This window comes from Etheostoma spectabile, chromosome 20 (genome assembly GCF_008692095.1).
Source record: "Etheostoma spectabile isolate EspeVRDwgs_2016 chromosome 20, UIUC_Espe_1.0, whole genome shotgun sequence".
Taxonomy (NCBI): Eukaryota; Metazoa; Chordata; class Actinopteri; order Perciformes; family Percidae; genus Etheostoma; species Etheostoma spectabile.
This window is the reverse complement of record NC_045752.1, coordinates 5,633,410-5,651,664: the sequence shown is the minus strand read 5'-3', so window position 1 is coordinate 5,651,664 and position 18,255 is coordinate 5,633,410. Positions and strand designations below refer to the sequence as shown.

Sequence of the window (18,255 nt, the reverse complement as noted above, 5' to 3'; positions counted from 1 at the left end):
GACTTTTTTTGTCATACTATACTATGACTTTTTGATCCGTTTTTCGACATACTATACTATGACTTTTTTAAACACTTTTTTCAACATACTATACTATGACTTTTTGATCCGTTTTTTGTCATACTACACTATGACGTTTTTAATTACTTTTTTCAAAATACTATACTATGACTATTTCTGATATTCTATTCTTTTACTTTTTTGAACCCTTTTTCCAACATACTATATACTACGACATTTTTATCACTTTTTTGACATGCTATACTGTGGGTTTTTATTACTTTTTACAATATACTATATACTATGACATTTTTTTCACTTTTTTGACATGCTATACTATGACTTTTTGATCCGTTTTTCGACATACTATACTTTTTTAAACACTTTTTTCGACATACTATACTATGACTTTTTTCGTCATACTATACTATGACTTTTTGATCCGTTTTTTGTCATACTACACTATGACGGTTTTAATTACTTTTTTCAAAATACTCTACTATGACTTTTTCTGACATTTTATTCTTTGACTTTTTTGAACCCTTTTTCCAACATACTACAACATTTTTATCACTTTTTTGACATGCTATACTGTGAGTTTTTATTTCGTTTTCCGATATACTATATACTACGACATTTTTATCACTTTTTTGACATGCTATACTGTGAGTTTTTATTACTTTTTCCGATATACTATATACTATGACTTTTTATCACTTTTTCCAACTTACTATTCTATGACTTTTTGATGACTTTTTCCGACATACTATGACATTTTGATCTTTTTAAAATACTATATTATGACATTTTGATCACTTTTTTGACATAGTTTACTGTAACTTTTTTGGACATACTATACTATGACTTTTTCCGACATATTATACTTTAACTTTTTAACTACTTTTTCCGACATACCATTCTATGACTTTTTTATCACTTTTTCCGACTTACTATACTTTGACTTTTTGATAAATTGTTTTGACATACTATACCATGACTTTTTCCAACATAATATACTTTGACTTTTTAACTCCTTTTTCCGACATACTATACTATGACGTTTTTGGACATACTATGCTGTAACTTTTTTGGACATGCTATACTATGACATTTTCCGACATAATATACTTTAACTTTTTAACTACTTTTTCCGACATACTATACTATGACATTTTTCAACATACTATACTATGACTTTTTTAAGCATTTTTTAACATACTATACTATGACTTTTTGATGAAATTATGACTTTTTTTATACAAAAGGTTAAAGGTCAAACTTCGAGCTAGAACGCTGAAAACGTTTTGGAATAAAATTGGAACATGCAACAAGGCAGGCTTACAAAGAATATGTTTATGGCATTTATTATCTAACTGTGTGTCTCAGTGGGACATCAGGCTATGTTTAATTAAACTCATGTGACTCAACTGAGTGTGATCTGACTTATTATGACAAATAGGGGAGGGAACTCTTGTGCTTGACCAAACACTTTAGAGGATTATCATGGTAAATTACCATTTTCATCTGGCACATACTAATTTATGACCTTAAGTCCCCCTTTGCTTGATTACTGTTGTTGGGGTCAGTTTGGCTTGCTTCAGTAGAGTTTTTGTTGAGCTTTGAGGTCAGAAGTAATGTTGTTCACAGGAGTTGATAATTATATAAAAAATATTATTTTATTTTCTTCTGGATTTAGTGGTAATATGGATCCAGAGGTAAAAGAGAACACTCCACTTTAGCACCATTGATTAGAGGCAACTGCCACAAATAAACACTGAAATAATGTATTGTATTAAGAAGAGGGATTTCCATTTGTGGAATGTAACTGGGAACATTTATTCAAATACAGTAGTTAATTACAGTTCTAAGGTAAGTGTACTTTGCAGTGTTTCCATTTTTTTTTTTTTAAATCATATTGTACTCTTAGTTCTGACAGCTTTAGAAACTGGTTCTTTTGTAGATTTTTTTCATGCAAAACATATGCATGTTTTAAAACAAGATTTACTGTTCAGTGACATCTCCATCTTATCAGGTAATTTTAATCTGGAATTAAAAGTATATTTCCTTATAAAAAAGTAAAAAAAAGATCAAATTGTAATATTTCCACTTTCCTAATTGTCTTATTCTAGTGTTGCAACGCCTTGTTGTGTCTTGTTTCGAGAAAGACACTCAATTCCAAAAAAGAACTGGTAGAACTATTTAGACTGCACTTTTAAAACAAGGTTTTTGATTTAGTCATGTAAATGTGTTATACATTTGGAGGGTTTTGCTGATTCAACTGCCCATTGTTTGGTATTTAAAATTACCTTGACCAACCACAACAAAAAATGCTACTCACAAGTTAATGCATCAGTGATAATTATCCACATGACATTATGAAATGGGTGATTTTACACAATTTACACTACTTTTACTTTTTCATACTTTAAATAAATTTAACTAAACCACTTGACATGTTTGTTTATAGGTAAAGCCCTATAAATGTTAAAGTAGCCTGTGGATTTTCAGACTACTTTTGAATCTTTCAAAATATCAAAGGTTAACTTTAAAACTAAGTTCGCTGCAGAAGTCCACTGTGGCTGAAAAGTCCAACCAAGGAACCTTTTTTTACTTTTATCTTGTGATACACTTTTAAAGCTAATGAGATGAAGAGTAAAACATGAAACGGAATCACAGTCCAAACGAAAATTCCAGAGCAGCACATTGATGTACTAAACATTTTGAGGGCAAAGTGTGAAATACTTAAAGCAATGGTTTATTGGTCTCTTTTGAGGCTGGAGCAGATTTAGCTTCCTAACAGCATCCTGTAGAAGTTCAATTAAACAGTTTAAATATATGTAAAATATCAGAGTGCAAAAGCCTATTTTGCTGAACTTCTTCTAAGCGAGGTGTTTAACTCACAAGCTTTCTTATCAGTTTTGACTGGCAGTGCACATTTGTTGATACCACCAAAATAACTCAGGATTCAATACTTAGGGACCCCTATAAAGCATTACCAAAATACTAATGCTAAGCAGCCTACCAAAGCATCTGGGTAGTTATGTTTTTTTTAGCTTATTTAAATTTGATTCATGAATATTTCATTTAAATCCAAAGCACTTTTTAACCTCATTTTCTACCCCTCACTCTTGACAGACGCACAGTGACAAAACCCCATTCGTTATTTCAATCGGGGGTTATTATTTGAGAAAAACTTATTTAAAAAAAGGATGTGAACAATGCCCAAATATTTATGTGAGTATCATAGGAGACCTAGTTAGATTGCTTTCTTGTCTGCCCAGTTCTGCTCCCAAACATCCTGAGGCTAGAAGCCACTTGCCAAAAAAATCACCCGATTTTAATTCAACTTTCTCTGTTTTTCCTCCCAGAAGTCTTGGCAGAGGACACAGCGGGCAGTAGGCCTTGAAGCCAAACAGAGTATGCTTTACTGAAAGGCTAAAAGACAGGGAGGGGTTCTTACTGGCAGTGGAAAAGCCTGCTCCTACTGGTTGCAAGACCTGGGAGAGAGAGAGAGAAAAAGAATAAGTATAAGCCTCCCTGTTCAATTAACCACATACAGCTCTGTAATTTCACCCTCATATTCACACATGCACACACAAACAAACACACATTGTGGAGTAGGTAGCCGGTAAATGGCTATGTGAGGAAATGTCAGTTTGCAATGCCGCAAAGTGGGCCACTTCTCCAGTCCACAAGAGGAAGAGCTTTTCCTGGTTTCTAGTTTCCTAATGACAAATTCAGAATTTTTTTTTCAGAGGGTTTGAAGATGGATAATTCAGTAGTCTCAAGTACATTTTAATATGGTAGACCTTGAGCAGGGCCATAGCAACCATTAAGGACACTGACATTACAGTTTTCAATGGGGGTTTTAGCGACCTAGGAGGAGTTTACAGTCGAATAAACATGGCGGGTATTTTACAGACTGGTTTTAGTATGTTTCAACTCGATATTTAGTACATGTTATACTTCTATTAAAGGTGCTGTAGGTAGGATTGTGAAGATCCAGAACTTAGCCAAAACGTTTTTAACAGTGACAACTTCTCAGTCCCTCCCCCCTAAGTGGAGGACGCTATGAAATGTGTGTGCCTGAGCAGAGATTGACACACAGTTAGACACGCCCCCCTGTTCCTGATTGGTGCATCTGAACAGGGAGAGGTGGATTTTGCAAGTCATACTACAAACTGTAGGCTGCTTCATGTACTTCTACTCGAACATAGGGTCAGTTTCAGCGAATACGACAGAAAGTTAGTTTTATAAGTCTTACCTACTGCATCTTTAAAAATGAAAAACAGAACAATCAATAATAAAAAAACTAATTTGTTGCAGCCTTAATTTGTTTGAGCGACATTCTATATATTTCCTTTCCAACTTTGATCATTTGGTACACTTAAATATCAAGAAGTAGCATTGTGTTTAATGAATTCCATCATGTAGTAGTTGTAGATTGTTGCAGATAAAAATAATAAAGTTTCATTTTGACCAGGACCAGTTGGTAAATCTAACTCTCTTTTCCAAAATCAGAACTTTTTTTCCTTGCGCCTTTTCACTGTAGTCCTAACTAACATGTGTTGCCTATGAGCCTATTACAAAACAGATGTTCATAAAGTATAAAAACTTAAAACTTTGCATTTTTGGAAAGTGAGACTTAATATCTAAAATATTAATGATAAAGCCAATGTTTACTGTATAACTGCAGCCACACTGACAGCTATCCAAGCCCTGTGCTTCTTTGAGCTACCTAGCAGAAGACTTTAACATAGGCCAACAGATTGTCACTCAGGATTCAGTGCACTGGTCAGAAAGAGAAAGAGAGAGAGAGAGAGAGAGAGAGAGAGAGAGAGAGAGAGAGAGAGAGGACACCCAATTTTCACTAAGCAATACGTTTCATGTCTTCTTTCTGCTGTGACCTTTAAATAGCCCCTGACGCTCAACACAGATATATGTGCTATGTTGGAAAGAACAAAGTGCTTTTAGACCAGTTGTATTGAGCGAGCTAGAATGCTACAATCTAGCATGGGGACATTCCCATACGGTATATGTGCACATTATTGATTTAGATATAAAACCTTGCCTGCATCAAGCAAATGACTTACCCTCAGGGTTCTTTTAAAGGACTTGTACTCTGTTTATGATGTGAAATTCCCATAGAAAAATCAATAGGTTTTTTTTTTTTTTCTGGACGGTTTTATCCTCATTATCTCATCTCTAATGCTGAGCAATGAGGCCGATTTCCTGAGGGGTCATGAGTTGGAGGAGAATGGTCGTGCCACAATGATTTACTCTCAGTAGCAACAGCTAAAGTAAAAGTCACACCACAGGACTATTTGAGCAGCCTCCAAGTGTCTCTGTCTAATCCCCAGTCTGGCATGAACCTTTCACACCACTGGGTGCTCTGAGAACCAGCACAACAAACAGTTTACAGTTTACCACTATATATATCCTGAGCCCTTGCCTTAGCAGTGACAGTCCCTGAACACACTATGAAAAAAGGATAGCGGCAAACACTGAAATTTAATTTTAAAACAACTTACTATTTTGGCAGAAGGGCAAACTCATGTTGAAAGCCCACTGTTCCTTCTTGTCCTTAACAGTTCTATTCTCCTTAGACAAACTTAACTTAGCTTTGGTCAAAAAATGTTACTGTTATTTGAATACGGAGGCAAAGGATGCTCAAAGCAGACCATTCATTACATAAGACCAAAACAAAGAGTCACACAGTAAAGGGTTATGGCTCGGGGTCGGGTGACAGCAGCATATGATTCATGGCTTGCTGTGCCCTTTTGTCTTGTCCTCCTTGTGGTGGGACCATCCACTGCTCTTAGCCAATGTTATTTTACAGCCTTCAGAGCTCGCTCCCTGTCTATTTCAAGTAAACCGGCAATGTCATTGTCTTATGTCTTATTCTTTCTTAGTGCAGGAATAAAGAAAGAATATGGCATGTGTCACAACAAGAGATGTACCTTATTCTTTATTGTTTTGATGTCGGCAACAACAAAAAGTATCAACATTGCTTTTGATTTATCTGTAAAGGTTTCTTACACAGAACAAGACGTTGCCTTGACTTCTATTACATAAAAAGGTAATTACAGGACCAGTGGTTGGTGTTTGAGGTACTAGAATGTGCTCAGACAGAGGAAGAGAAATATGCCAAAGAGAATGAATTCAATGCACTGCGATAACCTTTGATATTACACTCAGGCCAAAGTATTTCTTCCTGTTAGAGCTTTATATTTTTTGACTGAATATTGTGCTTTCTAGTTTCAATTTTCTGCCAAACACATAAAAAATATTTTGGTGTCTGGTTTGCATTAGGATTTTTCTACAACAATCAATGTGAAAAATGCAAATGTGAAACCAAGAGAGTATGACTAAAGCATTCATTTGAATTATTTCTAAATTTTCCACATGAGGACACATCATGTTGCATGACCACCCCATCAATAACGTCCAAGTAGCTCATTAGAATTATGGAAACTCATTGATTTTATGCTAATTAGATCTATGAATGTATTTGAAAATATATCAATTTTCATTTGCCATATGGTGAGTCCAGCAGCATATTTTTGTTCATGAATATGTGATGTGCATGAAATGTAGTAAAACTGTTTTAAGTGGGGGACACTTACGCTGTACTACAACAGGAATGTTTGGTCTGCAGCAGTGGCTTCCTCTTCTTTGTTCAGACAAATCGGAAATGTGGGGCTTGGAGCTTCTAATGGAGTCAAACAACTGCTGACACCAGCTGTGTAGCACAATAAGTCTCCTCATTTGGTCCTGTAGGGCTACATGTGTCCTGCCAGTCTCAGCTCTAGAATGTTTAAGGGACCTTTCCAGAAACTCAGACACAAAAGAAGTGCAATAAGTTATTACTTTGACTTACTAGCAAAACATGTCAATATATTCATTTCCCAAGTACCCTTGTTTTGATATTGAGATACAGTGTAGATGTGGCTTGGGTTGTGACTCTTTCTGTTTTCAATCCGTTGTTTATTATGCATCAAAGGGACGTTTTATTCAGTTTGTCTTAGTTAAAACACTAACATTATATAATTATTATACTGACATCAGATAACATTGAGTCATGCTGCTGCTTTCTAGAATAGGTCTTTCACAGACACAGAGTTGTTTTTAGTAATATTGTGATTTATCGGTCGGAAGAGATCAAAAGGAAGCCTGTCAGCTTCTGTCTGTCCACGCTGCTGTCCTCCATGCACCGGCGGCAGGCACAGGTGTCCAAGCAGGAGTTCCCTCTCATTGTTATGCCCTTCAGGGAGTGGCTGTTGTCATTGGGGCAATGGGCAACCAAATATGGACACTTGGCAGGGTATAAATTGATCCGACGTGACAGTTTGCCACCCCTGGTTTACCCACTGAAGATCTGGCGCATGGTGCTGATCTGGTGAGTACCTGCACGACTGACCAAAGGACTAACCACGGCCAACCAGTGGATTTATCACAAGAGGATCGATACACGAATGGCAATGATTTCCATCTTTGCTTAACCAAATGTCATCACTAACTGAAACGGACCATCTCACAACATCGGCATGAGGTTCATCAGCTTCTTTTCTTTCGCTGGGCCACAGTCGTTGTAAAAATACTGAAACAATATTAACGTTTAACAGTTCCAGTGTTAGTGCCCCATCGAAGAAAATCTGAATACCAACACAATCCTATAACATGCCACAACACACCACCATTCCCTTGGTTCTTTGTCAACAAAAATTGTGTTTTTGTCGGTCTATGAAGAGAAGGTAATATCTTCAATCGAAACAATCACTAGATCTAACCGTGCCTCTGCGTGCGTGTGCGCGCGTGTCCACGTGTGTCTACCGCCCTGGTGTGTGATAACGGTTCCAGCCTGGTGAAGGCTGGGTTCGCCGGCGATGACGCACCTCGCGCCGTCTTCCCTTCCATCGTGGGTCGCCCCCGTCACCAGGTAAAAAATAGTCTATGGCTTTGGAGGGCCAGATCCAACGTGCGTAATTGCGCACGAACATTACGTATCTACAACTAATAATTTAGGAAAACAGTCTATTTATGATTCTAAAAATACAGTTTAAATCTGTTTATAGTAGTAGTAGTGATGCTGTGTGGTGGTTAGTAGTAGTTCTCCACTACATCACTAATTTCCTGATCCTTATCAGGGCGTCATGGTTGGTATAGGCCAGAAGGACTCCTACGTTGGTGACGAGGCCCAGAGCAAAAGAGGCATCTTGACCCTGAAGTACCCCATCGAGCACGGCATCATCACCTGGGACGACATGGAGAAGATCTGGCACCACACCTTCTACAACGAGCTGCGCGTGGCCCCAGAGAAGCCCCCCTCAACCCAAAGGCCAACAGAGAGAAGATGAGCCAGATTATGTTCGAGACTTTTAATGTCCCCGCAATGTACGTGGCTATCCAGGCAGTGCTGTCCCTGTACGCCTCTGGACGTACCACATGTAAAAAAGACTCCTCAGGCGTGAAAGCGATTTTGTTCAGTGAGTTAATATAAGAATGAAATGTTTACGTATTCATCATCAAGCATTGTTTTGGATTCCGGTGACGATGTGACCCAAAACGTGCCAATTTATGAGGGTTACGCTCTTCCTCACGCCATTATGCGATTGGATTTGGCCGGTCGTGACCTCACAGATGACCTTATGAAGATTCTGACTGAGCGTGGATACTCTTTTGTCACAACAGGTGAGTATAGACTACTAATTAATATTTTTGACTAACTTAGGTTGGCTATAACGCATCACGGACTGTATTTCCAAATTATCATTACTTTTATTTAGTTACACCCCTCGACCCTAAACATGCACAGAAGACAAAAACGCGAATCTGTTTATTACAATAATCCATCTGCACGACAAAATTGGTAAAGAAAAAAGAGACATGATGCCTAGCCTAGTTTGTTTTGGATAAAGCAAATCTTTTATTTTAATAAATTGTTTAAACAATCAAACCCAGGGGTTGTCTTATCACGCGCATGTAATTATCTTCACATTTTTTTGATGATAGACATTTCACTGACACAAAATAAATCTGATCCTCTCCAGCTGAGCGCGAGATTGTGCGTGACATCAAGGAAAAGTTGTGCTATACGTGGCTTTGGACTTTGAGAATGAGATGGCCACCGCCTCCTCCTCCTCATCCCTGGAGAAGAGCTACGAGCTGCCCGACGGGCAGGTCATCACCATCGGCAACGAGCGTTTCCGCTGCCCTGAGACACTCTTCCAGCCCTCATTCATTGGTGCGTAAAAGCGAGTGAAGACATCGAAGACTTTATTTAGTTGAAGTGACATTGTCCTATAAACTATAGATTTAAAGGTTTCTAATGATGAATTGGCTTCGGGGTCTTTACTATAGTCATTTTAAGAGTTATCTTAAAGTATTACATTTTCGTTCTTATGAACAGATGAAACGATAACTTCACTTGTTTTGTGCGCAAAATAAAACAATGGAATAATGTGAAAATTGTTTTGAAACAAGCTAAAAGTAAATTTGCCTTTTTCGGTTTGCCAAGAGTTTCAGGCGAACATAAATATGTTATTAAATCAGAATAAACACTGGATGAAGGCATTGTTTTCCAAAAACAGACGTGATATTGCTCATATAAGTGATTGGCTGTCTAATTATGATCACCAACTGGAGGTCATAGTTTATCAAACTTCTGCTTCGATAAAAAGACATGACTGAGTAATTTAAAGCAGGGGCTTATTGGTCACATTTGCGCCACAGAGCGCACAGCTGTTGGCGGAGCTGTCCATTTCATCACCTGTTACGACAGCTGAAAGCGGTGTCAGATGTGTCCATAGCTGTGTTCTTTGCAGCAGGGTAATATGCAATAATTTATCCGCTGTGTTTGCACAGGCATGGAATCTGCTGGCATCCACGAAACCACTTACAACAGCATCATGAAGTGTGACATTGACATCCGTAAGGACCTGTACGCCAACAACGTGCTGTCCGGCAGCAACACCATGTACCCTGGTATCGCTGACCGCATGCAGAAGGAGATCACTGCCCTGGCCCCCAGCACCATAAAGATTAAGGTAACTTTGACTGTTTAGTGAATATGAATAACATTTCTATGAGCAGAGTCCTAAATGAACAAGTGTGTTTGTGGTTAGATCATCGCCCCCCCCTGAGAGGAAGTACTCTGTGTGGATCGGGGGCTCCATCCTGGCCTCTCTGTCCACCTTCCAGCAGATGTGGATCAGCAAGCAGGAGTATGATGAGGCTGGACCCTCCATCGTCCACAGGAAGTGCTTTTAAGTGCCAGACTGCCCCCGTCCTCACCCTCTGTTACTTCCCTCTTTTCTGTGCCAACAACCCAAGTAATGGCTCCAAAGCAGGAATTTGTGTGTTGTCGTCAAATTCTTTGTTTACACTTAAGTGCAATTTATATGTGGATATGTACAGGTTTACAATAAACAAGAACCGGAACTTGCAGGAGACGCATTTTCTTTCTTTTCAGGTTGAATCTCAAGCATAGGGGTGTTTTTCACAATTTTATTTAGGATCTCTCTCTCTCTCTCTCTCTCTCTCTTTCTCTCTGTCCAATTAAATTGCTAAAATAAGAATGATGCTAACACTTGAACATTAAAGCAACATTTATTGATTTATATGTATTGTATATATATTGTGTGTGCATGTAGGTGTGTGTGAGTGTGTGTGAGAGAGAGAAAGGAGTGCGTGTGTGTGCGCGCGCTGTCCTGTGTGTTTGTGTATGTGTGTACTTGTACGTGTGTGTTTGTCATTTTCTCTCTCTCTCTCGCTCTTTGCCTCTCTGTGTGTATATCTCTATCTCCATCTGTCTTTCTCTCTCCCTCTCTCTTTCTGCCTCTCTCTTTCTCTCTCTCCCCCCTCCCTCTCTCCGTGTCTCGAAAGCAGCGAGGCTCTGTCCTTCTGTCACGTGATGTAAAGGTTATTAAAGATTTGAATTAGAGAAGATTACAGTGAGCGGAGAGGATAAGCCACCTCATGAGAAATAAACCACACAAAGTTTCAGCTCACCCTGCCTACCTGTGAACCTACTGGATACATTTAGATGATGCTAACAATAATAATATATTAATAATAACTTGGTTATCCATTAGTGAACCAAATCCCTACGGTACCAAAGAACTTCCTGAAATCTGAATCAGATTCCAATTCAATAGATACATTACCAAATACTGCTGATTAAAAGGGCATCAATGCACTACTTTATATGGTTATATAATAATCAAGAAACTTAATAATATGCTATGAGTCTCTTATGCTACATGAAGTTTTATTACATAGTGAAGACACTCATTTAAGTTTAAAAAGACAATCGCGTTAATAACTGGCATGGATGGTGTCAAACCACACAATAGTCTAATATTAGTGTACACATAATACAGCGCTCTAAGTTGATCAAATCTCAGAGGGCGGGGTCATGTATATGCTTCTATTTTTAAACCTCCACACAGACAGAGAGACAGACAGGCAGGCAGGCTGCCTTGTAAAGCGATTAGCAACTCGGACGGTACTTTCTCTCTGTCAATGCGTCCAGCATCATCTTTACCCGAGGTGAAAACAACAGCTCTACCAGCCGGGCCAGCAGCCTGCGGAGGGATACCTCTGGGCATGCAAGGCTGTCCACGCCAAGACAGGAAGATTGGGTCCATTTATTATTATGTGATTTGCTGCATATAGGCCACACGTTATTGCAACTATCAAAACAGTGGCAAGTTAAAACACACGGAAGTCACCTTGACCCTCGTGCACAGACCACGGTACATCCACAAGAACTGTACCGGAAGGATGTATATTGTTATATGGTGCACATTTGGTGGTTTGGTGGTACTATACAGCCAGGTTAGGTGTTTGATTCTCACGTAAAGCCGCCTATAATAAAATGTACAATCTCAAGGCGTTGAAGGTTATACACCACTGTGGCCACGATTGTTCTGTCCACTGAATAGCTTCGCTATACACAAAACTAAAATATTAAAAATCAGAAGCCATGGTACTCCTGGCTGCGCTCCACCGACCTGTCTGCGCGTATGTGACGCATGGGCGGGGGGAGACTACTTAAAGGCGGATTAACGCTGGCAAGACATTAAATCCAACCTCCCTCCATCCACACGCCGCGCGCAACCCATCAACCTGATCTGAAGATCGAAAATAGGAGGGCTTATAGTAATCAGCCCTTCAGACTCCCATGACAAGGAATAGTGTGGCAACGTCGTGGGAGCGCTCGGCACACACAACAGGACGCTCACAGGCGCTGCGCGCTCAGCACATAACCAGCCAGATAGCGCGCAGAGAGACAGCGAGAAACGGGGACGGCAGCAGCATCCCGTGACAGATGTATTTTTTAGCTCAAATCGGACGCTTTGGAGACTGAAAAACAACGAGAGTCAGAGAGAGACAGGACGGGAAATAACGCGCTTTTTTTGGAGGGATTTGAACAGAGTGCCGTTGTGCTCTAGTCTTCTCCGGATGCTCAGAAATGGGGGAATGGACTATACTAGAGAGGCTCCTGGAGGCTGCTGTCCAGCAGCACTCTACTATGATAGGAAGGTAAGATGATCAACAAAAACCAAGAACCGAAGAAACGCAGCAGCCTCCAGGATCGTCTTTAGCATGGTTCCCAGTCCCCCGTTTCTGTGTTGTGCTTCGAGGATCTTCTTTAGCATGGTGCCCAGTCCTTCGTGTCTGTGTTGTGGATTCTTCTGTCTTGTTTCACAGATATCCTTTTTTCCCTCCTCCTAAACGAGTCAGCTTAATAAATCAGTTGACAGCTGTCGTTTCAGAAGATGGGATGATGTTGCAAACAGCCTTAACCAAACTAAAATTCATGTGTCATTTCATGTATTCATTCATCCACGAATCCATTTGATGTTTGTTGGTGAGTTTGAGTGGTGGTTGTGCACTCATGGGTGGCAGAAAGATATGGAGAGAGTCGGCGGTATCCCCTCTTTCCATTAACGAAGCTCACACAGGTACAGTCAAAGCGACGCTGATCGCTTACATGTCATTTCATTTCAGCCATCAAATCAGAGAACACAAGCCACACAAGCAGACACACCGAGAGACGCCTAACACAAAGTACACGGTAAAAAAAAACACCTATCCCTAAAGAGCGTCCTGTTTCAGCACTGGACAGCTCCCTAAATCCAACACACCCGAATTGAACTGTGAGCGCTTCAGCCACCGACGTTGCGCACAACTCAACCCCATTTGTATCAGTTAACACACATATATCTACACTTATTTTCACATTGTTTGTTTGTTTGCTTGCTTTTTAGGATCCTACTAACAGTGGTGGTCATCTTCCGGATTCTAATCGTAGCAATAGTTGGAGAGACTGTCTATGATGACGAGCAGACCATGTTTGTTTGTAACACCTTACAACCGGGCTGCAACCAGGCATGCTACGACAAAGCATTTCCCATTTCACACATTAGATATTGGGTGTTTCAAATCATCATGGTGTGCACCCCGAGTCTTTGTTTTATCACGTACTCGGTGCATCAGTCGGCCAAGCAGAAGGAGCGGCGGTATTCAACAGTCTATCTGACACTAGATAAGGATCAAGATTCACTGAAGCGAGACGAGAGCAAAAAGATAAAGAACACCATTATTAATGGAGTACTTCAGAACACAGAGAACTCCACCAAAGAAGCCGAGCCGGACTGTTTAGAAGTCAAAGAGATCCCTAATTCGGCAATGAGAACTACAAAGTCCAAATTGAGGCGACAAGAGGGCATCTCCAGGTTTTACATCATCCAGGTGGTTTTCAGAAACGCACTGGAAATAGGCTTTTTGGTGGGTCAGTATTTCTTGTATGGATTCAACGTCCCGTCGGTGTACGAATGTGATCGCTACCCCTGCATAAAAGATGTCGAGTGCTACGTCTCCAGACCCACGGAGAAGACAGTGTTCCTGGTCTTCATGTTCGCCGTCAGTGGGTTTTGTGTGGTGCTGAACCTGGCAGAACTCAATCATTTGGGGTGGAGGAAAATCAAAACGGCCGTGCGAGGTGTGCAGGCTCGGCGGAAGTCCATTTATGAAATCAGAAATAAGGACTTGCCTAGGATGAGTGTGCCTAATTTTGGCCGCACTCAGTCCAGTGACTCTGCTTATGTGTAACACATGGGAAAGAAGGAGTGAAAACATGTACAAAAACAAAACAAAAACAACCATGATGGACATGGTGGACAGCTCCGCACGCCTAATTCGTGTCATGACTTTAAGAGTGGGCAGATTTTTTTGAGTTGTTGGTCTTTTAAGGACTCCATGGCAAGCGTGGCTTACACGTTTGCTTACTTATTTATTATTGCACTGATGCAACTTTTTAGTAACGTTTATACTCTGTAAGATGCTAAACGGAGATCATGTTAACGTGTTCACATATTTACTCTTTGTGGGCTTGTTCTGCTGTACTTGAAGAGAGTAAATGCAAAAATTGCACTAAGAGGTGAACACTTGAGGGCCTGACCTTATCCAAAATGTGCTACTGACCTGACGGTGTTTTTAAGACCTTTTTTTCCACCTGTTTTTGGCATCAACCTAATTATATGGCACCATACACAATGGTTAAAGGACAAATCTATCATCCAGATTTATATATGCATATATATAAATTATTATTGACTATGGTTCGACCTAGTTGATATACATCAGCGTAATTCATGTTTTTATGTTGCCTGTGTTGCACCACCGACCTTAACATATGTAATCGTTCCATTGCTTTATAGCTGACTTGCAAAACAGTATCTGATGAATCTGCTGCAAACGCTAACGTCTGTGACTTCCTTAATTTATGACACACCAAAGCGCCCACTGCTTTTATCTGTGAAGTGTTTTTTTCTTGCTTTTGTGTAATCAAGTGCCATACGTGTATATAAACATGATATATATGTATACATATAAATATATAAATATATAATAATCATCATGAAGGCTGATTCCCTGCTTGGATTATGCTAAATGCAGCCCAATTTTTTTTTTCTTTGCTTTAAATGTATTTGTTGTGATTTAAATGAAGAAAAAAATAATAAGATATACAATTTTCTCTGTTTTATTTTGCAAATGACTGGAAAAAATAAACAAAGTGCTAGTCTTTATATATATATATATATATATATATATATATATATATATATATATATATATATATAAATATATAAGAAGTAAATGTTTCTCCCTAATCAAAGCTGATCAAAATTGAAAATGGCACACAATTGACATTTTTATCAAATAATGGGCAATAGAATCTGCTCTGGTGCTACAGTTTTTCATAGTGGTTTAAATGTAACCAAAACAAACCAGAAAAAAAACAAAGATCTTTTTTTTTTTCTGTGAAAAATAAAAGTGGGATTCATGTACACCAGCAACGTGTGAGGTGCAGTACTTTGTGTCTGCTACTCTAGCTTGTGTTGACTGACCTATCACACAGATATAGCTCCAGTGGAAGTTTAGCCTTGGTGCAGTGAAGATGTTAGCCACACCCACACTGTACAAAAAAGAAATCCCTACTGCAGGACACACCTTGTACAGGATCTCATCACTCTGCAATGGGTTGCAATACTGATGCTGCTTCCATAGGACAGATCAATACTTATGCTACAATCACTGAGTGGTCTAGGGGAACTTTTAGTCTATATGCATCAAATCCAACACTGCTCTGAGCTCTTATAATGAGCTATAGATTCACAGTGTCTCACTATGAGTTTAGTTTGTGACTTACCTTGCACTCTGCAGGAATGACAAAAAGCTGATCATGACTCTGAATGCTGAGGGAGCTGCCCTTTCTGCAGCTCTGCCCGTCCCTTCTTTTCTCATTTAAGAAAGGATGTAACAAAAAGCAGCCTGAAGTGAGGGGAAGGTTGTGTGCTTCTTGTGAAGGTCAAAATGAACATGATAGGGACAGGAAAAAAGAGAAAGTGCTCGAGAATATGCCAACACCAGACAGAGAGAAAGAGTTGGAATGAAATAAAGACACAGAGATAAAATGAGATATATGCAGCTGACTGTTGCAGGTGATCTGGAGGGGGCTGGTCTCTTCATGATTTCCCTGCCAGGATGACTCTGCAAAGCTGGGAGAAATCGAAGGATGGCGGCACCTGCACACATCCATCTTTAACTCAGCAGGGACCCGAGACTTCTCCTGAAGTCATGAACTTGAAAAAAAGAAAAACAGAAGAAAAAAAGAGCTGTTTGTTAACTTTGTTCTCATGCAATGCAGTGCATATATGTGTGCATCTTTCCCCCCCTCTCTTCTTTCCCCCGCTCATCTCTATGTTTTTTTGGCATCCCATTACTCTTTAAATGTCTTACTACAAAACCTGTTAAACTTTAAGATTCAATATATTTAACAGTGTCATACAATGAAAGAACCGCTATAAATCAACCGTGGCAAAAAAAAGTGTAAATACAACAAGCATAATGTCTAAATGCAATTGACACAATTATTCATGCTATAGTAGTTACATTTTTCTGCAACATTCAGCCGGGTTTCAAATTTCAGCATAATGGCAAAATTATTGGGGTATGTTCCAATTCAATTATGCATGCTGTCATGCATTTACATCATGTTAATGTTGCAGGACTCAGCAGAGATTAAACTGTACCTGTGTGTCTGCATATCTTGTCAGGTTACAAGCCACATGGAGGCTCGCAGACTGCATGTAAATTGTGCATGACAATTCACTTGGTTCATATTTACACATCTAAGAAAATGCAAACATGCTGTATGGAGATCAAGTAATCTCAGGGCCATATGCATTTATCTCCTGGCCTTACCCATCCTAACAACTGCAAGGCTGCATGCAAGCTATTTTAAGACTGCAAGGCAGAACACTGCAAGAACACCTCCAATTTCATGTGATTGCAGGTGCTCTGGGTGAAGGCAGAGATTGTTAGACAAATTTCCCATCTTAATGTGAGTCATCCACAAAAAAACAACCTATCAAAGGAAAGGTCTTCTCCTTGGGTGTATACTGTAGGAGTTGAAGGCACTTAGATCATGAACAAATTGCTCATCATGACTATATATCCACCATCATTCAGGCTTAAGAAAGATTATTAAAGATCACGTGCTGCACATAATCATTTGTAGTGGTGTGTGGTGTGGGGGTGCCATTATTAAAACATAAAAGATTAATTCCTTTTAAATTAAATGCTTTGCTTCCACATAAAATGTGCACATATTTATAGACATTCATATTATTTATACACAAGGCAGAACATATTATAACATACATTTTCAGTCTTTACATGGAGTAAGAAATGTCTTAAGTTTGAGTATAATGTAATATCATATTCATAGTTCAGCAGGCAGGCTGTTCCAGAGTAAAAACCCAAGCCTATATGTGTTCAATGCTGTTTATTGTTGCAGTAAGAAACAATAAACTCACCAGAATCATCTAAGGAACATTTACTATGAGCCAACATCTGACTGGTGTAGGTTCATAGTAACGAAAACAGCAGGCACTGCAGCATTAAAATTGTGTCGCTGTACAGCATTTCCTACATATTTTTATGTAATATTCAAACTCAAAGATTTTGTCTGAAGGCACCTGATCTAATAGGAATTTCATTGTTTGACGCAGAAGTGTAAAATGCTTTAGGGGAGGATGATGAAAATGGAAAAAATGGCCCCCTTCATTGGAATCATTTATGTGTCCTAGTTTTCTACTTGTAAAGTAACCATTAACATTTATGATTTACAGTAGCAAGCATGGCATCATTTACTTAGCTACATAACAGTTTAGCTCCAGGCATTAGTCGGTTTAAAAGAGCCAAGGGAGACTGGGTGAGCAGTTAGGGGTTTGATAAGCAGATCTAACTGTTTCTTGGTTGTTTTCTCATGAGAAGGGTAAAGAAAGTATATTTAGTGGTTTGGAATTGCAGATGTGATATATATATATATATATATATATATATCGTGACCAGAGTGTGTTTTTATTTGAGGGACAAGGACGGCTGAGGTGAGTGATGGAGCTGGAGTGCTGACACCTTTATTAACAATCATGGCAGCCACCTTACATCATACTGACAACTCCCCTGGAATAAGGTGGAGGACAGTTGGACAAATTCCAAAACACAACCAAATCAATCAAAAGAGAACTCTTGTAACAATAATAATAATAATTGAAACTCTTGTCTGGTGTCTGTGTATTTGTGATTCCTTTGTAACTTCTTTTCTTATTGATTTATATTTAATTAAAACTACCCACCTGAATGTAACCATATTAATATTGTTTTGAAGAGAGTAAATACATA

General features: G+C 39.1%; 2 protein-coding genes across 2 annotated transcripts; both read left to right on the top strand.

Annotated features, from left to right (window-relative positions):
• The first annotated feature begins 7,830 nt into the window (after positions 1-7,830).
• LOC116670704 (actin, alpha cardiac muscle 1) lies at positions 7,831-10,451 on the top strand. The gene is given in 8 exon segments (XM_032501334.1): positions 7,831-7,939; positions 8,148-8,313; positions 8,316-8,449; positions 8,532-8,691; positions 9,051-9,091; positions 9,094-9,244; positions 9,865-10,063; positions 10,125-10,451. Coding segments are annotated over 7 exon segments (990 nt in total). The 5' UTR covers positions 7,831-7,939; positions 8,148-8,153; the 3' UTR covers positions 10,270-10,451.
• A 1,617-nt stretch (positions 10,452-12,068) lies between these two features.
• LOC116670703 (gap junction delta-2 protein) lies at positions 12,069-15,361 on the top strand. The gene is made up of 2 exons (XM_032501333.1): positions 12,069-12,546; positions 13,275-15,361. The coding sequence occupies exons 1-2, from the start codon at positions 12,476-12,478 to the stop codon at positions 14,116-14,118; spliced, it is 915 nt and encodes a 304-aa protein (XP_032357224.1). The 5' UTR covers positions 12,069-12,475; the 3' UTR covers positions 14,119-15,361.
• The last annotated feature ends 2,894 nt before the right edge of the window (positions 15,362-18,255 follow it).